Source organism: Electrona antarctica (assembly GCF_951216825.1).
Source record: "Electrona antarctica genome assembly, contig: scaffold_385, whole genome shotgun sequence".
NCBI lineage: Eukaryota > Metazoa > Chordata > Actinopteri > Myctophiformes > Myctophidae > Electrona > Electrona antarctica.
Window position 1 is genome coordinate 46216 of NW_027638401.1, and position 27667 is coordinate 73882.

Genomic DNA, 27667 nt, shown 5'->3' on the forward strand with positions numbered 1-27667 from the left:
CCTTCAGCCTTCTGACGGCTGCCTTGGATGCCTTTGAACATTCCAAAGGTCCAATCCAAGATTGAAATATAAACAAACTACCAGTTTGATAAACATATATAAAACCCCTCAACATTAAAAAAGAAACCCACCTCGGCCTCCTTCGATATCCAAGCGCCAATAAACAAGTTCAGTATCAACAAGAATGACATGAAATAATCCAAACAAATCATGATTCATGCGTTTGAGAAACAGAACAAACGGCTCACATATCACTGTTGTTTTTGGCACCAAATTTCTATTTTAGTTTTAGTCATAGTGTTTGGAATGAAACTTTAGTCATATTTTAGTCACCTGGAATGTTTTAGTGTTAGTCTAGTTTTAGTCGACTAAATATCATACGATTTTAGTCGACTAAAACTACAGTTGATTTAGTCGACTAAAATGTATTTGGGGCAGGCCTTGATGCCGTCTTAATGACTGAATTTACACTTGCTGAAAATAGCAGATGTACAAGCTCACCACGCTGCGACGCGTTGTGAGCTTGTAGATCTGCTATTTTCAGCAAGCAACCAAGTGTAAAATGACTTATACTGGATCTCTGGTTCACTAGTCCCTTCCTAACATTTTAGTGTAGTTTTTATTTGTTGACAAAATTGTTGATGTATTTAGTCTTAGTCATCATAGCTTAGTTTTCATTTAGTTTTAGTCAGTGGAAAAAGGTAGTCGACAAACATTTTTCGTCATAATAGCTCAAAACATAGCTCAAAACGCGCCGCACTGCGACTGCGTGTAGATCGGCTGTTTTTGCTACGACCGTAATATTCAATGAGGCCCTCTGGAGTGACTGTATAAATATAGTGGCCCTCTCCATCTTCAATGTTGCCCACCTCTGACTTAGGGGTATCACGACCGTGACGCACCCGGGCAGTCAGTGAAATAAAATCATGAACACATACAGACATATGCGATCACAGTTTCTATTGAGTCTGGTTCTGTTGAAAAAAAGGTGGTCGACCAACATTGGTTAGACCGCCGGTCTAAACACCACCTCGCCGGTCGTTATACGGTTATCACCTGCTCTCCTGTGTGTGCGTGTGCATGTGTGTGTGCGTGTGCATGTATGTGTGCATGTGTGAGGAGTGGGGGGTCATCTACTCACGGTTTACACACACACTGGAGGGTTCCACGCTCAGGATCTCAGTGCATGATTGCTTCAATATCTGGAGAGGAGAGGAGAGGAGAGGAGAGGAGAGGAGAGGAGAGGAGAGGAGAGGAGAGGAGAGGAGAGGAGAGGAGAGGAGAGGAGGGAGAACAGAAATGGATACATTATTACGCGAGCGGCTAGAATAATAAATACATCAAAGGGCCGGCAGTTATCGTCTCTGTCAAGTTTAGAGAACAGATTAGGTTGCAACACCTGAGAGATGTCTGCCGTTTGATCTGGGCGCTCTCGCAGCGCGGCGAGGGCGAGAGAGAGAGAGAGAGAGAGAGAGAGAGAGACGCACGTATATCAGCCACAGTGCAGCGGGGAGAGAGAGAGAGAGAGAGAGAGAGAGAGAGAGAGAGAGAGAGAGAGAGAGAGAGAGAGAGAGAGAGAGAGAGAGAGAGAGAGAGAGAGAGAGAGAGAGCGGCCATGTCAGCCTTTATGGGAAAATTATGCAAGACTATTACATTCCTCCATTCTATTAAAAAAAGCTCCTCGGAGGGTCCTACATTATCATATAAACAGAGCAGTGTGAGCCCACTGTCACGGCGCCCCCAATATCTCCCATGATTCAATAAATCCACAAAGGACAAACTATGCAAATCCCCGTACACAATCAGTAAAAAAAGGAGCATATTATCCGCAATATATGACACTTGAACCTTTCATCCCGCGTTGGGCGAAACTTCAATCTGGAGTGTGCGTGCGTGCGTGCGTGCGTGCCTGCCTGCCTGCCTGCCTGCCTGCCCTGCCTGCCTGCGTGCGTGCCTGCGTGCGTGCGTGCGTGCGTGCGTGCGTGCGTGCGTGCGTGCGTGCGTGCGTGCGTGCGTGCCGGCCTGCCTGCCTGCCTGCGTGCCTGCGTGCCTGCCTGCGTGCGTGCGTGAGAGGTGTGTGTGTGTGTGTGTGTGTGGGGGGGGGGGGGGGTGGTGGAGTAGGGGCACTTATGGCAGCCTTATTAAATATGATAGTTTGATATGGAAGTCGTTAAAAAGCAGAGAGGGCTGTAGATGACAGTGTAAAAGCAGAGAGGGCTGTAGATGACAGTGTAAAAGCAGAGAGGGCTGTAGATGACAGTGTAAAAGCAGAGAGGGCTGTAGATGACAGTGTAAAAGCAGAGAGGGCTGTAGATGACAGTGTAAAAGCAGAGAGGGCTGTAGATGACAGTGTAAAAGCAGAGAGGGCTGTAGATGACAGTGTAAAAGCAGAGAGGGCTGTAGATGACAGTGTAAAAGCAGAGAGGGCTGTAGATGACAGTGTAAAAGCAGAGAGGGCTGTAGATGACAGTGTAAAAGCAGAGAGGGCTGTAGATGACAGTGTAAAAGCAGAGAGGGCTGTAGATGACAGTGTAAAAGCAGAGAGGGCTGTGGATGACAGTGTAAAAGCAGAGAGGGCTGTAGATGACAGTGTAAAAGCAGAGAGGGCTGTGGATGACAGTGTAAAAGCAGAGAGGGCTGTAGATGACAGTGTAAAAGCAGAGAGGGCTGTAGATGACAGTGTAAAAGCAGAGAGGGCTGTAGATGACAGTGTAAAAGCAGAGAGGGCTGTAGATGACAGTGTAAAAGCAGAGAGGGCTTTAGATGACAGTGTAAAAGCAGAGAGGGCTGTAGATGACAGTGTAAAAGCAGAGAGGGCTGTAGATGACAGTGTAAAAGCAGAGAGGGCTGTAGATGACAGTGTAAAAGCAGAGTGGGCTGTAGATGACAGTGTAAAAGCAGAGAGGGCTGTAGATGACAGTGTAAAAGCAGAGAGGGCTGTAGATGACAGTGTAAAAGCAGAGAGGGCTGTAGATGACAGTGTAAAAGCAGAGAGGGCTGTAGATGACAGTGTAAAAGCAGAGAGGGCTGTAGATGACAGTGCGCACACAGTAAAATCCCCAGTGTTCACGTTGAACGCAGAGAGAGAGAAGGGGGCGGGGACGACGACACAGATGTAAACCGGGCCCACTGGGTTCTATTAGCACACTATACTCTTAGTCACAGAGCCCTCGTAGGTTGACCAAAGGATTTGATTTGCGTGAGGAATATGGCAGAGGTGTCGATGTGGCCTGGCTGGCACACGGGGAGCTATTCCTTTCCAGTGCAGCGCTATAGATTTGCGTTCACGTTATCTCAGCCAGCGCTGGGGATCTGAGAGGCAGTGTTTCCTATGAAGAGTTGTGGTTCCAAAGATGACATATACTCAGAAGAAGGTTGTGTGCAACTTCCTGGTTCTCTCCCATCCATTTAGACCTGAGGACGAATCTACAAATGCCTTAATTCTAAATCATGACGGTTTTCTGAAAAACCCTATTTATGTTTCTATGTCAGTGGTGCTCAAACATTTTCATGTCAAGGACCCACAAAAATATATGTAATTGTCCGCCGACCCCCATCTGAATATATGTTGTTCTCAGGGACCCCCCCCCAGAAGCAAAGATTTGAGTTAAAAACGTTCGCTCTGAAAGAATATATATTCAAAGATTTGCAACACATTTTCACGATTTAAAAAGAATAGCAGACCTACAAGCTTTGAGCTTTTAGGTCTGCTATTTTTCAATAGCTAAAGTATAACATAATGATTAAAAAAAACATTTGTTTTTGGTTTAAAAGCATTTGCCTCATGCAGTAAAAAGCCAACCCTGCTTTAACCTCTGACATTATTTCGGGCATTTGACCTCCAACCCATTCAGAAAAGCCTTAGACCTTTCAGAAAAGCCTTAGACCTTGAGACAGCGAACCAGGGAGTCCAACACTCTTCTTAAGTCGTTTCTGAGATTTGGGACTGCAAGACTTTGTCACTGAATGTAATCGATTCAGCATAAGTTTGGGTTTCGTCTTTTTTGTTTCCATGATCTGCATCGATTCTTTGACACTATGAAATGAATGCATTTTTACAGTGCGGCCACTGGCCAGGCCCCGCTCAACATTAACTGGACTATATCGGGTGCATGTTTACAGTGCGGCCACTGGCCAGGCCCCGCTCAGCATTAACTGGACTATATCGGTTGCATGTTTACAGTGCGGCCACTGGCCAGGCCCCGCTCAACATTAACTGGACTATATCGGGTGCATGTTTACAGTGCGGCCACTGGCCAGGCCCCGCTCAGCATTAACTGGACTATATCGGTTGCATGTTTACAGTGCGGCCACTGGCCAGGCCCCGCTCAACATTAACTGGACTATATCGGGTGCATGTTTACAGTGCGGCCACTGGCCAGGCCCCGCTCAACATTAACTGGACTATATCGGGTGCATGTTTACAGTGCGGCCACTGGCCAGGCCCCGCTCAACATTAACTGGACTATATCGGGTCCTATCGGGTGCATTTGCTCGCACAGCGAACAAATGCACGCATTGCTGAGGTGCAACAAGTTAGCAACTCTCTCTATGCCAGTGGTTCCCCCCCCGGAGGTCCTTGAGGGAGTTCCAGGGGGTCAAAATGGACCCTTATGGGTCCTGGTTCCATTTGTACACTCTCAGAGTTAAATTAATACTTTCAGCGCCATTGCCGACAATTAAAGTCAATTGAAGCCTCATTTTGATACTGACGCTTAACGCCATTGCCGACGGCCTTCGGCAATTGCGCTTTTATGGCGCGTTCGATTGCTCGAGCCATAATGCTACTCACGTTAGCCGGTTAGCTAGCTGTGTTGTTAGCACAGCACTGGATCGCCCATCTTAGATCGTCGTCGCCATAATAATCCATTCTATCCATTTCTTTCAATCGCCTGTATCTCCTATTCCTTGTCCCAGATGGCATTTTGGTCAAAACAGCGTTTCTTTGACGGCACAGATATGACGATCTGGAGCTCTGCAGAGCTCCGGTCTGGCTTCAGATGGTAAACAAGGCCTGTCCGCTCTGTGTAGTTTCCTAGGTTATGACTCCTGCTCATGGACCGGAAATGGCGGCTTTTCAAAATAAGAGCTCAAATTAAAAAAATGCTGGCGTGAATTAGATCCTAATTTTTCAATAAATGATAGCGGCCTAAGTGTTAACATTGATTTTACAATATAAATTGGGGGTCTCCGATATAGAAATGCCATTAAATGGGGGTCCGTATAGACTAATGCATGTCAAACTGGGGGGGTCCTTGAAATTAAACGGGTTGAGAATCACTGCTAGAGCCGTAAAAAATCTGCTCTATGCGTCATTATTATGTGACTGAATTAAAAAATAGACTAAGAAATCTATTGGACCGTAAATAAACAGACATTACAATATGACTAATGATGTCATTGTCCCTTTATTTATAGCATATGGTACACATGAGCACCGTACTAGCAGTGGGTGGATTATTTGTGTATTTACTCTTGCAGTGACAGTAACCAGTGGCAGTGGCCTTGTGGTTAGAGTGTCCGCCCTGAAACTGGGAGGTCGGGGTTCGATCCCCGGCCGGGTCATACCAAAGACTGTAAAAATGGGACCCAATGCCCCCCTGCTTAGCACTCGGCATCAAAGGGTTGGATTGGGGGGTCAAATCTACTAATCAAATGATTCCCGAGTGCGGCACGGCTGCAGCTCACCACTCCTTGGCTGCGGCTCACTGCTCCAAGAGATGGGTCAAATGCGGAGAACAAATTTCACTGCGGTAACATGTGTGACACAAATCGTATGACTTTGACTTGTGAATGACATAATATTAATATAATTATTATATTGTTATACATGAAGTTATTTTTACGGCTTGTGTTTGTGAAAGCCTGCTATGAAACACATCAAATAATTATTGTGATCCAATCGAGGCCCAAGTATTTTTTGGGATGGATAGACAGTAGGCTGACAGGAAATGGGGAGAGAGATGGGGGGGGGGGTGTCATGCAGTAAAGGCCGTCGGGATCGGGAGTCGAACCCGCCGCACACTGCCAGACTCGGGCCACCAGCCAAGGTGCCTGGACCGCTGAGCCACGGCCCAGGCCGAGGCCCCAAGTTTTATGATAAGATCATGAATCATCTACTCACACGCCCCCACACGCCTCGGTGCAAAGGTAGGCAACGTTTATCTGTATTTACTGTATATCAACGTGCTGAAGCACACGGAATCCATGCAGATACATAAACGTATTACTACTACCACGCAGAGGACATAATAAAACAAAGAAGGCGTTAACATCCGTCACACAGATCTCTGAAATCTGCTTTCTCATCTCGCTGACATCAGTAGCTAAAGGAAGTCTCCCATTATGTGCTGGTCAGACGCGTCCCAAAAGACGGCTCCTAAGATCACAACAGAGCAGTTTGGTGCATATTAACCCATTTAGACCTAATGTCTTCTAAATCATGACAGTTTTCAGAAAAACCCCATGTTTCTATGTCAGTCGTTCTTGAACTATTTCATGTCAAGGAGCCCCAGAATTAGGCTATATATGTATTTGGCCGCCGACCCCCATCTGAAAATATGTTGTTCCAGGGATCCCCCCAGAAGCAAAGATATGAGTTAAAACCGTTCCCTCTGAAAGAATATTCAAATATTTTCGCCACATTTTCACAATCTTTCAAAAATAGAGTAGATTGGGGTCCCAGTTCAATGATTAAAAAAATCACACCCGTGTGAACTGAGTGGTGCAAATCCCCCCCCCCCCCCCCTCTCTCTCTCTCTCATTAGCAGGCAACAGTGCAATGCTATCTCTCTGTCTCTGTTTCTAGCACAACAGCGCCCCTACTGGTACTCATGAGTCACACATGAGTCACACACAAACATAGGTTAACACGAGTCACAAAGTCACAGACATTGCTGTTCCTTGGAGTGGTTGCACCACTCAAAAACTAAAAAACAGCACGTCGTTTCGGGTGGGGAACCTCATCATGTCCAAAACTATTTTTTCCAGGATTCAAATAAAAAGAATAGCAAAACTAAAGTACCAGATCTATATAAGCTCAAACCGCTTGGCGTTTGCGCCACATTTCGAGCTGCAGTTCAAGCGTATGAGACAGGCGCAGACAGCCAGCCAGCCAGCCAGCCAGGGACACACATTGCTGTGCATTGGAGTGGCTGCACCACTCAAAAAACAAAAAAAAGGTTAGAAGGGTGCGTGCGTGCGTGCGTGCGTTACAACAATGTCACACAAAGGCATCAACGACAGCAGATCCACAAGCGCGGAAAGCGGCGCAGAGCCACGCACTTCTGAACTTGTAGAATCTTTGCTCAATACTTTTGAATCTGAATCCTGAGAGATATGAGGATTCCACCCGACAGACCATGAAAACATTTGTCCTATAGCTCTCTCCTCCAGGGTTACATCACCACTGGGGCTCCTGTGCCAAAGGAACAACTCCCCACGAGGATTAACAACCTCCAGCAGGATGACTCATCACTGGAGAATGCTCTCCATTCCATGTCCTGCAAGTGTTGATTCTGTCGACTAATAAATGCTATGACGAAAGATGTTCGATTGTTCGTCGACTGACTACCTTTTTTTTCACTGACGAAAACTAAATGGAAACTAAATGAAAACTAAGCTAAAACTAAGACTAAATATATTGACAATTTTGGAATCTGGTCTCAGTCCTAAATGGGTTAAGAACATCCAGCAGGATTACTAATCACTGGAGAATGCTCTCCATTCCATGTCGATCCTGCAACGGACTGTTGTTCTGCTTGGACGCTCTGCTGCATGGCACAATCCTTTGGGCTTTCTTTGGGTTCAGGCAGAGAGCGTACAACAAATGGAACCCAACAGAACAGACACGAAATGTTTTTATAATCGTCATGGGTGTTCTTGCTGGTGGTGGTTTCATTGTGAACAAGTAGCCTAAGCAGACTACATTACTGTATGCATGCATACAGTACCTACCTGGCAGGTGAAAACAAGCCACTAGATTAGCATTTCAATGCCTGATCTGCATGTGTACAAGCGGATAGGCAACGCGGTCCACCCCCCACCACCCCCCGCCCGGGACAGTGAGGAAAAAAGAGGTGTTAAGGTGCGTTCTGACTGGGATGGTTAGAGCGGCGCGCTTACATACAAAGTCGATGCAAAGACGAGAATTGCACGAACGGGCGCGGCGTGACCTGGTGCGGTACAAACGGGACGAACCGAGGCGAATATATATATATATATCTATTCAGGTCCAATTCCTCATGACTGGCCCCCACAGACTCTACGTCAATGCAACAGAACCGGCTCCATGTGTGCAATCTCTGCGTTTTTTTTTTTTTTTTCATTTAGTTTGGTTTCGTTTCATGACCTCAATTACACCCCCAAAAAAAACCCTGAATTTTGAACATTCAGGGGATTTTCTGTGGTCCGGGGGTTTTCTCTGTGTGTTCTGAAGCCTTTTTGAGCTGCAATGAACACAGGCAAAATCCCTCCACGGTGTGACATCTGCTGGCAAAATTCTTATCTCATAATATACAGCATGGGATTTGTGGAATCTTATACCTCACAGTCCACATGCAAATCATTTTATCCTTCCGTCTATCGGGTCAATTAGGTCCCGAAAGCAAAATAAAACAATATTGTGTGTAAGACATGGCGATGTTATGAACAGCATGATTTGTTACAGTGTCTCATAAATCATACTTTTGGAACAAAACATCCTCTCTGGCATGACGTGCTGACTGTAACAAGACCAGACTCCACAGATACTACGGTGTTTGTGGCTTGTCAAGTGGCCTGTGGCTGAGCTTAGTGTGTATTCCTGCTTGGGTTCAAGGCCTGTGTGTGTGTGTGTGTGTGTGTGTGTGTGTGTGTGTGTGTGTGTGTGTGTGTGTGTGTGTGTGTGTGTGTGTCTTTGGGTCAACAGTGTTGTTTGTGCTCTATAAATAAGAATGGATTGGATTGAAATCCTTACTGTGCCACACACACACACACACACACACACACACACACACACACACACACACACACACACACACACACACACACACACACACACACACACACACACACACACACACACACACACACACACACACACACACACACACACACACACACACACACACACACACACCAGTCTTGCCTAAAATGTGGTCACGTTAAAATGCTCCAGCAAAGGGAAACTATCGGTAATGAGCCGGGCGTACGACTTATAAAAGGCTCTGCTAAGTAGAAACTGCAGTTTAATCCTCTCGATCTTCACCAAGAAAATAATTCACCACTCATTGTTTTCCACACTTTCTGACAGCATTTATAACTTGTATTGCAGAGCTGCAGTGAGTTAACCTGACTCCGCCAGATGGGGCAGCAGAGAGTACACTGGGTTCCCCCTCCTGCTCCCATCTGGGAATTCTCAGGCAGACTTGATGCCCGGCCACAAAAGGGCCTGGCCAATCAGCAGCAGCTATCCCGTCTCTAGCTGCTGCTGATTGGCCAGGCCGTTTTGGCTGTAGATGGACAGTACAACATTGAACTCCTCGTATCTCCAAATGTAGTGTAATTTGATTTTATTTTTTTAATACTGACCTACTTTGTCATACTACAGCAGTGCTACTCAACCCGCGGCCCACGGCCCGCATGCGGCCCGTCATGGTCATACCAATACAAATATAATTAGTTACTTTCATTGATTTGAACAAGCTCGTAGCAGTGTTGATTTCGTCGACTAAAACGAAAAAATGTTCGTCGACTACATTTTTCCACTGATGAAAACTAAACGGAAACTAAATTAAAACTAAGCTATGGTGACTAAAACTAAGACTAAATATATTGACAATTTCATCAACAAATAAAAACTAGACTAAAATGTTAGGAAGGGCCTAGTGGACAAGAGATCCAGTATAAATGTTAGGAAGGGCCTAGTGGACAAGAGATCCAGTATAAATGTTAGGAAGGGCCTAGTGGACAAGAGATCCAGTATAAATGTTAGGAAGGGCCTAGTGGACAAGAGATCCAGTATAAATGTTAGGAAGGGCCTAGTGGACAAGAGATCCAGTATAAATGTTAGGAAGGGCCTAGTGGACAAGAGATCCAGTATAAACGTTAGGAAGGGCCTAGTGGACAAGAGATCCAGTATAAATGTTAGGAAGGGCCTAGTGGACAAGAGATCCAGTATAAATGTTAGGAAGGGCCTAGTGGACAAGAGATCCAGTATAAATGTTAGGAAGGGCCTAGTGGACAAGAGATCCAGTATAAATGTTAGGAAGGGCCTAGTGGACAAGAGATCCAGTATAAATGTTAGGAAGGGCCTAGTGGACAAGAGATCCAGTATAAATGTTAGGAAGGGCCTAGTGGACAAGAGATCCAGTATAAATGTTAGGAAGGGCCTAGTGGACAAGAGATCCAGTATAAATGTTAGGAAGGGCCTAGTGGACAAGAGATCCAGTATAAATGTTAGGAAGGGCCTAGTGGACAAGAGATCCAGTATAAATGTTAGGAAGGGCCTAGTGGACAAGAGATCCAGTATAAATGTTAGGAAGGGCCTAGTGGACAAGAGATCCAGTATAAATGTTAGGAAGGGCCTAGTGGACAAGAGATCCAGTATAAATGTTAGGAAGGGCCTAGTGGACAAGAGATCCAGTATAAATGTTAGGAAGGGCCTAGTGGACAAGAGATCCAGTATAAATGTTAGGAAGGGCCTAGTGGACAAGAGATCCAGTATAAATGTTAGGAAGGGCCTAGTGGACAAGAGATCCAGTATAAATGTTAGGAAGGGCCTAGTGGACAAGAGATCCAGTATAAATGTTAGGAAGGGCCTAGTGGACAAGAGATCCAGTATAAATGTTAGGAAGGGCCTAGTGGACAAGAGATCCAGTATAAATGTTAGGAAGGGCCTAGTGGACAAGAGATCCAGTATAAATGTTAGGAAGGGCCTAGTGGACAAGAGATCCAGTATAAATGTTAGGAAGGGCCTAGTGGACAAGAGATCCAGTATAAATGTTAGGAAGGGCCTAGTGGACAAGAGATCCAGTATAAATGTTAGGAAGGGCCTAGTGGACAAGAGATCCAGTATAAATGTTAGGAAGGGCCTAGTGGACAAGAGATCCAGTATAAATGTTAGGAAGGGCCTAGTGGACAAGAGATCCAGTATAAATGTTAGGAAGGGCCTAGTGGACAAGAGATCCAGTATAAATGTTAGGAAGGGCCTAGTGGACAAGAGATCCAGTATAAATGTTAGGAAGGGCCTAGTGGACAAGAGATCCAGTATAAATGTTAGGAAGGGCCTAGTGGACAAGAGATCCAGTATAAATGTTAGGAAGGGCCTAGTGGACAAGAGATCCAGTATAAATGTTAGGAAGGGCCTAGTGGACAAGAGATCCAGTATAAATGTTAGGAAGGGACCAGTGGACAAGAGATCCAGTATAAATGTTAGGAAGGGCCTAGTGGACAAGAGATCCAGTATAAATGTTAGGAAGGGACCAGTGGACAAGAGATCCAGTATAAATGTTAGGAAGGGCCTAGTGGACAAGAGATCCAGTATAAATGTTAGGAAGGGACCAGTGGACAAGAGATCCAGTATAAATGTTAGGAAGGGCCTAGTGGACAAGAGATCCAGTATAAATGTTAGGAAGGGACCAGTGGACAAGAGATCCAGTATAAATGTTAGGAAGGGCCTAGTGGACAAGAGATCCAGTATAAATGTTAGGAAGGGCCTAGTGGACAAGAGATCCAGTATAAATGTTAGGAAGGGCCTAGTGGACAAGAGATCCAGTATAAATGTTAGGAAGGGCCTAGTGGACAAGAGATCCAGTATAAATGTTAGGAAGGGCCTAGTGGACAAGAGATCCAGTATAAATGTTAGGAAGGGCCTAGTGGACAAGAGATCCAGTATAAATGTTAGGAAGGGCCTAGTGGACAAGAGATCCAGTATAAATGTTAGGAAGGGCCTAGTGGACAAGAGATCCAGTATAAATGTTAGGAAGGGCCTAGTGGACAAGAGATCCAGTATAAATGTTAGGAAGGGCCTAGTGGACAAGAGATCCAGTATAAATGTTAGGAAGGGCCTAGTGGACAAGAGATCCAGTATAAATGTTAGGAAGGGCCTAGTGGACAAGAGATCCAGTATAAATGTTAGGAAGGGCCTAGTGGACAAGAGATCCAGTATAAATGTTAGGAAGGGCCTAGTGGACAAGAGATCCAGTATAAATGTTAGGAAGGGCCTAGTGGACAAGAGATCCAGTATAAATGTTAGGAAGGGCCTAGTGGACAAGAGATCCAGTATAAATGTTAGGAAGGGCCTAGTGGACAAGAGATCCAGTATAAATGTTAGGAAGGGCCTAGTGGACAAGAGATCCAGTATAAATGTTAGGAAGGGCCTAGTGGACAAGAGATCCAGTATAAATGTTAGGAAGGGCCTAGTGGACAAGAGATCCAGTATAAATGTTAGGAAGGGCCTAGTGGACAAGAGATCCAGTATAAATGTTAGGAAGGGCCTAGTGGACAAGAGATCCAGTATAAATGTTAGGAAGGGCCTAGTGGACAAGAGATCCAGTATAAATGTTAGGAAGGGCCTAGTGGACAAGAGATCCAGTATAAATGTTAGGAAGGGCCTAGTGGACAAGAGATCCAGTATAAATGTTAGGAAGGGCCTAGTGGACAAGAGATCCAGTATAAATGTTAGGAAGGGCCTAGTGGACAAGAGATCCAGTATAAATGTTAGGAAGGGCCTAGTGGACAAGAGATCCAGTATAAATGTTAGGAAGGGCCTAGTGGACAAGAGATCCAGTATAAATGTTAGGAAGGGCCTAGTGGACAAGAGATCCAGTATAAATGTTAGGAAGGGCCTAGTGGACAAGAGATCCAGTATAAATGTTAGGAAGGGCCTAGTGGACAAGAGATCCAGTATAAATGTTAGGAAGGGCCTAGTGGACAAGAGATCCAGTATAAATGTTAGGAAGGGCCTAGTGGACAAGAGATCCAGTATAAATGTTAGGAAGGGCCTAGTGGACAAGAGATCCAGTATAAATGTTAGGAAGGGCCTAGTGGACAAGAGATCCAGTATAAATGTTAGGAAGGGCCTAGTGGACAAGAGATCCAGTATAAATGTTAGGAAGGGCCTAGTGGACAAGAGATCCAGTATAAATGTTAGGAAGGGCCTAGTGGACAAGAGATCCAGTATAAATGTTAGGAAGGGCCTAGTGGACAAGAGATCCAGTATAAATGTTAGGAAGGGCCTAGTGGACAAGAGATCCAGTATAAATGTTAGGAAGGGCCTAGTGGACAAGAGATCCAGTATAAATGTTAGGAAGGGCCTAGTGGACAAGAGATCCAGTATAAATGTTAGGAAGGGCCTAGTGGACAAGAGATCCAGTATAAATGTTAGGAAGGGCCTAGTGGACAAGAGATCCAGTATAAATGTTAGGAAGGGCCTAGTGGACAAGAGATCCAGTATAAATGTTAGGAAGGGCCTAGTGGACAAGAGATCCAGTATAAATGTTAGGAAGGGCCTAGTGGACAAGAGATCCAGTATAAATGTTAGGAAGGGCCTAGTGGACAAGAGATCCAGTATAAATGTTAGGAAGGGCCTAGTGGACAAGAGATCCAGTATAAATGTTAGGAAGGGCCTAGTGGACAAGAGATCCAGTATAAGTCATGTTACACTTGGTTTGCATGCAGACCTACAAGCTCACACTCTGCTATTTTCAACAAGTTGGATGACGTCCCCTATAGCAGGGGTTCTCAACCCGTGGGTCGCGACCCCTCGGGGGGGGGCGCCAAAGAAAATTAAATTTTATTTTCACGATTTTTCAAAAATAGCAGACCTACAAGCTCGTAGCGCGCCACTCGGTGGCGCGCTATGAGCTTGTAGATCTGCTATTTTTCAATAGCTAAATTATAACAATGCTTAAAACACCAAAAGGGGTTCCCGCCCAAAATGGTTTAAGGTTATTGTAGCAGTCAATTTATATTGGGGGTCGGGAGGGGGCGGGGCGGGGGTCCCGAGACATTGCCAAAGCATTTCCGGGGGTCCCCGGCCAAAAACGTTGAGAACCCCTGCCCTATAGCGTCGGGGTACGATACGGACATGGGAAAGAAATAATTAAGCTAATCATCGGGGGACCCCCCCCCCCCCCCCCCCCCCCAGTTTGGGGTGTAGCCAATGAGGATGCTAAAAGAACAAACTGAACAAACACACAGATTCTTCTTCTTCTTCAGAGTTGACCGATGGAGAAACAGCGGAGGGACTCACCGAGTTGACGATGCCTTTGAGTGCATGGAAGCCGTCTTTGACAGGGAACACTTGGTTCTGGGTGTCTGCGATCTCGCCCAGCTGTTTCAGAGGAGAGGAAGGAAAAGCACCAACAACAACGTCAGTGAAAGTTGTATCGATGTCGGACAGAAACCTCCAATCTCCATATTCTTAACTTTGTGTGTTGTTTTTGAGTGGTGCAATTAACCACTCCTATAGACAGCTGTGTGTGTTTTTGAGTGGTGTAACCACTCCTATAGACAGCTATGTGTGTTTTTGAGTGGTGCAATTAACCACTCCTATAGACAGCTGTGTGTGTGGCTGGGTCTGTCCCTGTGTCCCTGGCTGTGTCCGAGCACGAAAATGGCGTTATGGCGTTTGTTCAATACCAACACTGTTGCACAGCCTAACACACAGACACACAGGCCAGGGAGGAGGGTTTGTACAGTACAGTACAGTACAGTACAGTACAGTACAGTACAGTACAGTACAGTACAGTACAGTACAGTACAGTACATTTTCAAAATCAGAGGCACACGAAAGCATCAAAAGTAGCAAATCCACAAGCTCGAAACGCACCACCTGAACTGAATGTATGTCGTCTGTGGACGTCTTTTTCAAAGACGTCCACAGACGTCCTGGGCACCGCATAGCGGTAATTCCCAGGACGTCTGTGGACGTCTTGGGCACTCCATAGACACATACAAAACAGAAAAAGTGGGGCACGGTGGCACAGGCGGTAGTGCTGTCGCCTCACAGCTAGAAGGTCCTGGGTTCGATTCTCGCTGTGGGCGCTCCACGTCATCAGTGCCCATACCCGAGGCGGGGTCCAACCGGGGGAACTCTCCCCTGTCAGGTGAAAAGAAGCAGCTTGGACTCCTCATGCATAGAAGGAAGCATGAGGTCAGTCCGCTGCCTCCCCAGGTTGGCAGAGGAAGTGTAGCGCCCAGGATTACATTAGATAATTGACACTGGGTGGAAAAAAATGGGTTGCAAAATCGTGGGATAAAACTTAATATATATAAAATAAAATAAAAACAGAAAAAGTAAAAAAAATCACGGCACTCCTCTTTCAGAAGCTGTGTTCACGTTTCCATTGGAATGAATAGACTCCAACCTGCTCCCCCCCCCCCCCCCCCCCCCCCCCCCCCACCCCCTCTCCTGTCCGTCCACTTCACACAGATGCAGGAAGTAAACCGGAGATAGCATGTCGTGCTATATTTCCGTCTTGGATAAGACTGAAAGCGTACACTATGAACACAGCTGCAGCTAATCAATAGTGGGTGTGTTCGATGTAACATTGACCACCAGTGACACACCCGCAGAGGAGAGTTACGTCACACCCGGACCCATGGGCAGAGGAGAGTTACGTCACTAGCATAGACTGACTCCCATTGTAAGAATGGAATGAGGAAGTTCCAATGTTTGGAACTACAGCCAACAGCGAGACCAAACCGTGTCTCTCTCTCTCTCTCTCTCTCTCTGGGTACACCTAACTCTAACTTAACAGACCAAAAATCCATTGGATTTTTTTGAATTTTCGTTTTTTCATGGCATATGAAAGCAGGGAATCATAGCTTCAAATTGACATATTGGTTGTTCAGTTTGACCCACCAGTTTTGGAGATATGGCTCATAGAGTTATGTCTTGCAGAAAACAGCGAGTTGAGAAAACAGGCTTGAAAGGTTCACTTCTGTGGTCTCTAACATTACACCTAGCTACATGTTTAAGCATTTATTTCATATTTACATGTCGATTTCAGCTCTGACACTTATTTCAGACATGCTCTAGTATGTGAAGAGTCTGCCTGTGCTATAAACTCATTTTGGGGGAAAAAAATAAAAATAACTTTTTCTCCTCTGGTGAAAAGCTGTAATTTGCGCGATGGCAGGCTCTCAGTCAAATCTGGTCACATTAGCTGCAGCTTTGTTTCTTACTAGCCTATAAAAATAAAATAGACACACTCGGCCGTCTGTCAGTCTGCTCACCTGCTGCTCATCAAAGTCCTTGATTCCCACGCAGTACACCCGAGCACCGTACTGCCTTGCTTGGTCGGCCTGCAGGAAGAAACACAACCCATTAGAACACCCGAGCACCGTACTGCCTTGCTTGGTCGGCCTGCAGGAAGAAACACAACCCATTAGAACACCCGAGCACCGTACTGCCTTGCTTGGTCGGCCTGCAGGAAGAAACACAACCCATTAGAACACCTGAGCACCGTACTGCCTTGCTTGGTCGGCCTGCAATTCATTCATTAAGCAGCTTAATGCAACACGCAGTACACCCGAGCACCGTACTGCCTTGCTTGGTCGGCCTGCAATTCATGTCAGTGTGTAAGCAGCTTAATGCAACACGAAAACACAACCAATATACTGTTGTGTACAGCAGGGGTTCTCAACCCATGGGTCGCGACCCCTCGGGGGGTCGCCAAATTAGTTTGGGGGGTCCCCAAATTATTTAAAAAAAAAAAAAAAAAAAAAAAAGATTCTTTTTTAAATTTTATTTTCACGATTTTTCAAAAATAGCAGACCTACAAGCTCGTAGCGCGCCACTCGGTGGAGCGCTATGAGCTTGTAGATCTGCTATTTTTCAATAGCTAAATTATAACAATGCTTAAAACACCAAAAGGGGTTCCCGCCCAAAATGGTTTAAGGTTATTGTAGCAGTCAATTTATATTGGGGGTCGGGAGGGGGCGGGGCGGGGGTCCCGAGACATTGCCAAAGCATTTCCGAGGGTCCCCGGCCAAAAACGTTGAGAACCCCTGGTGTACAGTGACAGTGTACACCATGCTATCTTTATATAGAGTTCAGGCTCAAATAAGATAAAGACTTTATCCACTGTTAAACACACTGTTTAATTTGTACACTCTCAGAGTTAAATTGAAACTAGATAGATTTACAGTGCAGGCTCTTGATGAGAAATTACCGGTATAACACGTTTAGTGTTGTGTGCGTGTTTAAGCTCACCTCCTTCACGGTCATGTCGTGGATGTACACGTCCAGCTTGCCGTCGGTCAGCGCCAGGATGATGCTGGACGACTTGGTGGTCTGCGCACGGATCTGGACTGAGGCCTGCATGAGGGTCCAACACACTGGTGTAAATGTAAAGTTTACGGATCTGGACTGAGGCCTGCATGAGGGTCCCACACACTGGTGTAAATGTAAAGTACGGATCTGGACTGAGGCCTGCATGAGGGTCCCACACACTGGTGTAAATGTAAAGTACGGATCTGGACTGAGGCCTGCATGAGGGTCCCACACACTGGTGTAAATGTAAAGTACGGATCTGGACTGAGGCCTGCATGAGGGTCCCACACACTGGTGTAAATGTAAAGTACGGATCTGGACTGAGGCCTGCATGAGGGTCCCACACACTGGTGTAAATGTAAAGTACGGATCTGGACTGGAGTCTGTGGTGTGAAATATTGCTCTGTTGTTAATTTAAGAAATAAGAAGATATGGGGCAACACAAAGAAAGAAGCAAAAGGAATAACAAACACCAACTAACACCAGGGCTCCACCGGGCGCGTTGCGTCTCCGTCGCGTGTGTCAAAAAACGCACCGGTTCAATTTTAATGCACGCGTCGCGTCTCCGTCAACGCAACGCAACTCGGGCAGTGGAGCCACCCTTCATTGATTAAAAAGGGAACATTCCCTGGCGGTGACGGAGACGCGACGCTGACGCGACGCTGACGCGCCCGGTGGAGCCCTGGTGTAATCCTACCAAACATGAAGAACAATGATTACATTGTGATTGTGCTGCCTGACCAATGTAACATTATCACTGCTGAGGCAGAGAAATATCTACAACTCGGGGTGCTCCAAACTTTAAGAGCAGTGGTTTTCAACCAGTGGTCCGGGGACCACCGGTGGTCCTTGAGGGGGTTCCAGGTGGTCCCCATGCAGCTAAATGATGAACAGTTGGTAACCAAATGGACCCTTATAGATCTTTAACTCTTGAAAGCGTAAAATTAAACCAAATGGACCCGTATAAAGGTCCATTTGGTTTCATTTTTGGTTTCATTTTAGCAGATCTACAAGCTCGTAGTACGGCACCGAGTGCCACGCTACGAGTGCGGCACTTGTGAAAATTTGGCGCAAATCTTTGAATATATATAATCTTTTCGTTTTTAACTCAAATCTTTGCTCCTGGGGGGGGTCCCTGGAACAACATATTTTCAGATGGGGGTCGGCGGCCAATTACAGATAATTCTGGGGGTCCTTGATGTGAAAAAGGTTGAACACCACTGACATAGAAACATGGGTTTTTCAGAAAACTTTCATGATTTAGAAGACATTATTTTGTAGAATCAAACGTAGGTCTAAATGGGTTAATATTACTGTACCTCTTTGATGCCCTCATGCATGTATGTTTCACCTGCTGGTCGCACGTCGTGGAGACGCTGCAGGCCCTCCTCGATCTCCCGTCTGGAAACAGACACACACTTTAAAGAGGCAACATGGAAGTATTTTTTTATTTATTTGAATGAATAAAATGCAATTTTGTACAATCTGTATGGAAGAGTCTGGTGCTGGGAATCTGGTGCAACGCACGGGTCCTGGGCCTGGTGAGAGCAGGAGTGGACCTGGTGGGACGTATTAGGAGGGGCCCAGAAAGGAGTCAACCCACAGAGCCTGCCCTAGTCCTTCCACACGCCAGATTGGTCTACCTCCCAGTAGTTCTGGAGAAACGGATTGTGTGGCCCTGGTCTTTCCCTAATGGGACTGATCCCTGGTCTTTCCCTAATGGGACTGATCCCTGGTCTTTCCCCAATGGGACTGATCCCTGGTATTTCCCCAATGGGACTGATCCCTGGTCTTTCCCCAATGGGACTGATCCCTGGTCTTTCCCCAATGGGACTGATCCCTGGTCTTTCCATAATGGGACTGATCCCTGGTTTTTCCCTAATGGGACTGATCCAGGGTATCTACTGTGTGTGAATTAATTCTTACAAAACCGCCAGTGTTTTTCAGACCCTTATTAATTGTAAAAAAAAAAATGATAAAAAGGTTTTTTTTGTGACATCTTTTCTTACACCCGGAAAATAAATGGATCATGGGTTCTTTAGTGACGCTGTCGGGTGATAGGCAGCGGCCTGCTCATCTCCTCATGCATTGGGTTAGGGTGATAGGCAGCGGCCTGCTCATATCCTCATGCATTGCGAGGAAGCATGAGCTCAGTTCGGGGCTCTCCCCAGGTTGGCAGAGGGAGAGTAGCGGGCATGATTACAGCTTAGACAATAAGGCACCGGGTTACAAAATCGTTGGGATTAACACATTTATTGCCCGGGGTTATTTAATCCATTCATAAAATGTTCCCAGTGTTTATAGCGCCCCGGAGCACTTTTACCGACGGACCGGATGTTGTCCCGGATGTGGCTGTAGCAGCGAAGTGTAGCCAAAACACTCTTGATGCGATCGACAACAACGGGACGTAAGATTAAATCTAACGCGACTAGCGACTGGACAGCGGGGGCTCGTCTAACACATAATCTTTTTTTATAATTAGACGGGATGATTTAGATCGCAGGTTATTAACGTTTTAAGATTTTCGTTGTCGTCGGCTAAACAAGGGGGGAACATTTTCCCACTGTTGCGCAACATTGAGGATTGCGCAACGGTGTGTGTGTGTGTGTGTGTGTGTGTGTGTGTGTGTGTGTTTGTGCGTGTGTGTGTGTGTGTGTCTCATACTCGTCTCCGGTGAGAGGCAGGAGGACTTCAGCTCGAGCCGAGAACACGATGAAGGACACCCTCATGCTGGGACTGCAGAGACACAGAGGAAGAAACACAACCCATTAGAACACCATGAAGGACACCCTCATGATGGGGCTGCAGAGACACAGAGGAAGAAACACAACCCATTAGAACACCATGAAGGACACCCTCATGCTGGGACTGCAGAGACACAGAGGAAGAAACACAACCCATTAGAACACCATGAAGGACACCCTCATGATGGGGCTGCAGAGACACAGAGGAAGAAACACAACCCATTAGAACACCATGAAGGACACCCTCATGCTGGGGCTGCAGAGACACAGAGGAGGAAACACAACCCATTAGAACACCATGAAGGACACCCTCATGATGGGGCTGCAGAGACACAGAGGAAGAAACACAACCCATTAGAACACCATGAAGGACACCCTCATGATGGGGCTGCAGAGACACAGAGGAAGAAACACAACCCATTAGAACACCATGAAGGACACCCTCATGATGGGGCTGTAGAGACACAGAGGAAGAAACACAACCCATTAGAACACCATGAAGGACACCCTCATGATGGGGCTGCAGAGACACAGGGGTAGAAACACAACCCATTAGAACACCATGAAGGACACCCTCATGATGGGGAGGCAGAGACACAGGGGAAGAAACACACAACCCATTAGAACACCATGAAGGACACCCTCATGATGGGGCTGCAGAGACACAGGGGAAGAAACACAACCCATTAGAACACCATGAAGGACACCCTCATGATGGGGCTGCAGAGACACACAACCCATTAGAACACCATGAAGGACACCCTCATGATGGGGCTGCAGAGACACACAACCCATTAGAACACCATGAAGGACACCCTCATGATGGGGCTGCAGAGACACACAACCCATTAGAACACCATGAAGGACACCCTCATGATGGGGCTGCAGAGACACAGGGAAGAAACACACAACCCATTAGAACACCATGAAGGACACCCTCATGATGGGGCTGCAGAGACACAGAGGAAGAAACACACAACACATTTAGACCTGAGATCTGATTCTACACATGTTTTCTAAATCAGAGGTTCCCAACCACTGGTACTGGTACCACTGGTGGTACTTGAGCCCCCCTCTGGTGGTACACACACTCTCCAAAAAAGGTGAAAAAAAGACAAAAGTGGAATTAAATATTACTACAGGTATATTCTTCTGACCAAGCAATTGGTAGAAAAAGGCTATATCCAGCCGTGCTGAAATGGGCATGACACCTAGACGTTAATAGAAGATTTGAGAACGGATTAATCACATTAGAAATATCATCAGTTGTGCTGATTAGTGATTAGAATAAGTTTTGGCTTATAGGAATGGAAAAAACAAGGGCAGGTATACGCTCCTGTATTTTAACATCAGTTATTATGGTGGTACTTGGATGGAGAGCCACATATTTTCTGAGGTGGTACTACAGTATAAAAAGGTTGGGAAATGGGAAGCAATGTTCTAAATCATGACAGTTTTCTGAAAAAACCTTAACCTCACAAAAACTAGGCCTAAACCTTAACCTCAGAAAAACTAGGCCTAAACCTTAACCTCACAAAAACTAACCCTAAACATTAACCTCACAAAAACTAGGCCTAAACCTTAACCTCACAAAAACTAACCCTAAACCTTAACCTCACAAAAACTAACCCTAAACCTTAACCTCACAAAAACTAACCCTAAACCTTAACCTCACAAAAACTAACCCTAAACCTTAACCTCACAAAAACTAACCCTAAACCTTAACCTCACAAAAACTAACCCTAAACCTTAACCTCACAAAAACTAACCCTAAACCTTAACCTCACAAAAACTAACCCTAAACATTAACCTCACAAAAACTAACCCTAAACCTTAACCTCACAAAAACTAACCCTAAACCTTAACCTCACAAAAACTAACCCTAAACATTAACCTCACAAAAAACTAACCCTAAACCTTAACCTCACAAAAACTAACCCTAAACCTTAACCTCACAAAAACTAACCCTAAACCTTAACCTCACAAAAACTAACCTTAAACCTCAACCTCACAAAAACTAGGCCTAAACCTTAACCTCACAAAAACTAAACCTAAACCTCACAAAAACTAACCATAAACCTTAACCTCACAAAAACTAACCCTAAACCTTAACCTCACAAAAACTAGGCCTAAACCTTAACCTCAGAAAAACTAGGCCTAAACCTTAACCTCAGAAAAACTAGGCCTAAACCTTAACCTCACAAAAACTAACCCTAAACCTTAACCTCACAAACACTAACCCTAAACATTAACCTCACAAAAAACTAGGCCTAAACCTTAACCTCACAAAAACTAGGCCTAAACCTTAACCTCACAAAAACTAGGCCTAAACCTTAACCTCAGAAAAACTAGGCCTAAACCTTAACCTCAGAAAAACTAGGCCTAAACCTTAACCTCACAAAAACTAACCCTAAACCTTAACCTCACAAACACTAACCCTAAACATTAACCTCACAAAAAACTAGGCCTAAACCTTAACCTCACAAAAACTAACCCTAAACCTCACAAAAACTAACCCTAAACCTTAACCTCACAAAAATAACCCTAAACCTCACAAAAACTAACCCTAAACCTTAACCTCACAAAAACTAACCCTAAACATTAACCTCACAAAAAACTAGGCCTAAACCTTAACCTCACAAAAACTAACCCTAAACCTTAACCTCACAAAAACTAACCCTAAACATTAACCTCACAAAAAACTAGGCCTAAACCTTAACCTCACAAAAACTAGGCCTAAACCTTAACCTCACAAAAACTAACCCTAAACCTCACAAAAACTAACCCTAAACCTTAACCTCACAAAAACTAACCCTAAACCTCACAAAAACTAACCCTAAACCTTAACCTCACAAAAACTAACCCTAAACATTAACCTCACAAAAAACTAGGCCTAAACCTTAACCTCACAAAAAATAACCCTAAACCTTAACCTCACAAAAACTAACCCTAAACATTAACCTCACAAAAAACTAGGCCTAAACCTATAACCTCAAGACCACGCCCACCTGGGCGAGACGTCCTGTGGACTGAGGAAGTGATTCATTAAGAACACGCAACAGGAAGAAGCAGCGGGTTGTTGTCATGACGATGAGTCACACACACACACACACACACACACACATTTTTCGAGGTGTGAAGTGAACAGTCATCCGGAGACATGTGTCACTACCGCGTACTGTACTGTACGTTTGCAGGGCTTACGGTCGAGTGTCGCGCGCTGAAAATGGCCGATCTACAAGCTCACGAGGCGTCAAAGCGCGACGCGACGGCGTGTATGAATCAGCCGTGGCTGTTTATCCTGTGGCCGCAGTCATTCCTCAACCCGTCAGATAAGAGGCTCCTCAAACTGCCTTGCCTTGCAAACTCAACCCGTGTCATAAAGAGGCTCCTCAGACTGCCTTGCCTTGCAAACTTGGGAGGAGCTTTTTTTTTTGCAAACACAGCTGTTTGCAGGAGTAAATATATATATATATACGACCTCAAATGATCAACGTATATATCACAAACGCGCTAGCCTCGGAAACCCAGACGTTTTTATTTCCAGGGAGAAAAAAAAGTCTGGGTCCGAGTCCACTTCAAATTGGCATAGAGTAGCCCAAACATCTCTCACTCTGCTGATTTCTGATCGTCTGTCGTTTCTGCCGGCAGATCCTGCCGGGAGGCAAATTTTTTATTCCTAGGATAGCTCAGGTTAGGAGCGCTCGTTTTACCACTCCGGCCACTAGTAGTAGGGCGGGGCGAAGCCCCGCCCTACTACTAGTAACCAAGGAAAGCGCCTCCCGCGCGGGCGGAACCTCACCTTCTAATACAAACACAAAACCCTATTCTGCCAGCTGCCTCGCTAGCCTAGTGGATTACTACGCCGACTTGTAATACCATGCTTCACCTGTTCGCGCCCCACTGCCACCACCTCTTTTACTACCACGGAATTTTTAATAGTTTTTGGATTAAGGTTGGTGAGGGGTACGTTAATAGTTTTTGGATTAAGGTTGGTGAGGGATGCGTTGCTCCCCTGCTTGCGGTTATGTTTAGGTTAGAGTTAGAGATAGGGTTAGTAGTTTTTGGATTAAGGTTGGTGAGGGGTGCATTAAAAAGATTGGATTAAGGTTGGTGAGGGATGCGTTGCTCCCCTGCTTGCGGTTATGTTTAGGTTAGAGTTAGAGATAGGGTTAGTAGTTTTTGGATTAAGGTTGGTGAGGGGTGCATTAAAAAGATTGGATTAAGGTTGGTGAGGGGTACGTTAATAGTTTTTGGATTAAGGTTGGTGAGGGGTGCGTTGCTCCCCTGCTTGCGGTTATGTTTAGGTTAGAGTTAGAGATAGGGTTAGTACTAGTCATAGAGTACTAGTAGGCATAAACACTTGTGTGCGGTCCAAAACACAGCCCAGCGCTTCCTACTCCACTGACAACCAATCACAGCGCTCCAAATTCCTCGAAAACCACAGCCATCCTAGGAATAAAAAACTCGCTGCCGGGAGCTGCCTATGCCATAGAAAGCATAGGTGAGTTCCAGGCTACAAACGCGCTTATAGGAAGCAGAGAATATGCAACAAATAATACATAAATAAATAGTCCTGATTAGGAAAATGTCATCTCAGCGACAATGTCAACTCCACAGTCCAGACAAATAAAAACAGGGTTCTTGCTAAAACTAAAATTAAACCCGAAAGCTTTAAAAAAGGAAAATAAATGGAAAAAATACAATGCAAAACTACCTAAAAGAAATGTACTTATAACACAAAACAGACTTGCATTTAAAAACATCTTGGGTAAATATTTTTCCATCTGTCTTGCATTCCACCAGGGGGTCCTCAGCTAAATGTGTTAACCCATTTTGGGCGGGAACCCATTTTGGTGTTTTAAACATTATGTTATAATTTAGCTATTGAAAAATAGCAGATCTACAAGCTCGAGTGGCGCGCTACGAGCTTGTAGGTTTGCTATTTGTTCTAAATCGTGAAAATATGTATTTCAGAAAACTGGAGGATTTTAATTTTGAGGTCAGGCCAAAATGTGTTAATACAGCATCACAGTCATCTTAATCACTTTTTCAAAGTTGGCTATTCAAAAACGGCCGATCTACAAGGCGAGCATTTTCTTTTGTTCATTTCTTATTCAAATATAGAAAATGTATTTTTTTGATTTTATTTAAACACAAATCTTCTCTTCTGGGGGTCCCTGGAACAAAACATTTTCAGATGGAAGGGGGGGGGGGGGGGGGGGGGGTGGATGTCAAGTACAAATGTGACGGGTCTGGCAAATAGGCCCTCATCTCGACCAGGGTAATTTTTCAGTTTTTTACAGATTATTAAAGTACAGAATGTAAGCTTTCATATGATGTATCATTCAATGATGATATTTGAAGGAGATATGACCATTTTAAAATGATTGTGCCGTTTTACCCAAAGCTGAGAAAATCCCCTTTGAATGTTCACAACATTTCAACACCTAGAGCTGGCTAGCCTACTTTGACTTACAAATGTATACATTTAATTTGCCCAAATCAATAATCTGTTGGAATGAAAACCTTCTTCAACATTCAAGCTGTGTTAATATGAAAAAAAACGAAAATCACAACAAAAAAAAATCAAGTTTATTTTAGATTTTCTGCCTTTTCATTATAGGCGAGATGAGGACCATTTTGCTAGACCTGGTCACAAATACATTTAGTGGGTCCTGGAAGATGAAAACGTTTGAGAACCACCTTTCTATGGTTAAAACCAGACAGTGGCCTTGTGGTTAGAGTGTCCGCCCTGAAACTGGGAGGTCAGGAGGTTCGATCCCCCGGCCGGGTCTCAGTATTAAATACTGTAAAAATGGGACCCAACGCTTCCCTGCTTGGCACTCAGCATCAATGGGTTGGATTGGCGGGTCAAATTGGGGGCCGCACGCTGCAGCTCACCGCTCAAGAGATGGGTCAAAAGTGCACATTTCACTGCGGTAAAGTGTGTGACTAATCGTACGGCTTTGACTTTGACGATCTAAGTTCCACATTATTGCGGTTGAGAATATTGCGTCACCGGATGGACCCTCTGTGAGCACACAAGCGTGTGAATAATGCACGACTCAAAACGTTTCCCATGAAGCCGATGCTGCTTCTTCTTCAGAGGAGCGGAGTGGGAGTGGGAGGGGTGTGTCGGGAGTTTTAGTGAGCATAAGGAGAGGTGCCGATTCTGTGGTCACCCACATGACACATGGCCCTACAGTAGTCACCATGTGTCGACGTCCTCCCCCTCAGTCACAGCACCATCTTTAAGCCACACGGACACACTTGGCGTGGGATCACAGCAATAGATAGACGGCGCCACAGATCGCACACGCTTCCTTCCTGCAAGCTATAACCACTTCAAAAAGTCCAGGGGTCTCCAACAGGGGGTCCGGGGACCCCTAGGGGGACAAATATGTGTGCGATAGGATTTCATTTCTTTTTTTACATGAACCACTTGAACCCTGTAGTATCCCTATTCTGAGGAGAGCTTAAGCCGATCTACAAGCTAACAACGCCTCGCATGTTTGGCGAAGAGGTAGAGTGGGAAAAAAGAGAAGACCAAGTGCAAAGTGAAAGGTCAAGTTTAGTCTTGAGGTTAAATGTCTGAAGATACACATAAAATAAAATGAAACATGAATGACAGTGCTGTTAACCCATTTTGACCTGAGATCAGATTCTAAAAATGTCTTCTACATCCTGACAGTTTTCTGAAAAAGCTATGTTTCCATGTCAGTCGTTCTTCGATTTTTCAAAAATAGCAGAATAGATCTGCTATTTTTCAATAGGGGTTCCCGCCCAAAATGGGTTAAAACAAGTCTATGAAGCAATCTATGAAATCCATGGAAAAGGTTTCACTCGCTTTCTTTTGTAGATTGGCCATTTTTGCTAACAACGCCTCGCATGTTTGGCGAAGAGGTAGAGGTAGAGAGCCAATTTACAATGTGTCGCATCGTGAGCTATACTTTCGGACCAAAGCGATTTTCTATTGCGGGTAAAAAAAAGAAGGGGGACTAGTACAGATCCCCTGGGGAGGGGAGGGGGGTCAACGATGAATGCTGGGTTTCAGCGGTTAATTAGGCTTCAGACGTACAAGACTTTAATTAATTCTGCGCTGTGACATTATTGAATTAAGATGCCAGGGACACACAGGAGGAACAGGAGGTGCTACTTGTGCTACAGAGATAGTGGTCTGGTTTGCCGCGCCACATGGCGGAGCAGAAGTGCTCCTTTTGTTGGGCTTTTGTTTAGCCCACTAAAACCCGGGAGAGCGTCCCTGTTGTCCCTTTAGATCGTCGGCGTTCGTCGGCCATTAAAAAACAGAAAATTGCAGACGTGATGCAAGCTCGCAGCGCTTGTTTTTAACCCATTTTGACCTGAGATCAGATTCTATAAATGTCTTCTACATCCTGACAGTTTTCTGAAAAAGCTATGTTTCTATGTCAGTCGTTCTTCGATTTTTCGAAAATAGCAGACCTACAAGCTCGTAGCGCGCCACTCGGTGGCGCGCTATGAGCTTGTAGATCTGCTATTTTTCAATAGCTAAAGCATAACATAATGCTAACACCAAAAGGGGTTCCCGCCCAAAATGGGTTAACACGGATATTGTCTTCTGTGGGGGGGATCCCTCCCTCCCTGCGGCACAAAGAGTTTTCAGATGGGCGGTCCGGATATC

The 27667-nt window shown here is 45.3% G+C and overlaps 1 protein-coding gene across 1 annotated transcript in view; it reads right to left on the reverse strand.

The window, feature by feature from the left end:
* The window catches only part of LOC306918115 (anthrax toxin receptor 2-like), a gene marked incomplete at its 3' end in the record, with an annotated part of 57762 nt that overhangs the window by 16610 nt on the left and 13485 nt on the right, over positions 1-27667 (reverse strand). Inside the window, exons 3-8 of the mRNA XM_079530997.1 lie at positions 19925-19996; positions 18580-18661; positions 17201-17305; positions 16222-16290; positions 14234-14314; positions 1142-1202 (exon numbers count right to left, since the gene is read on the reverse strand). Of these exons, the coding sequence (XP_079387123.1) occupies positions 1142-1202; positions 14234-14314; positions 16222-16290; positions 17201-17305; positions 18580-18661; positions 19925-19996 (470 nt within the window). The remainder of the gene's footprint in view (positions 1-1141; positions 1203-14233; positions 14315-16221; positions 16291-17200; positions 17306-18579; positions 18662-19924; positions 19997-27667) is intronic.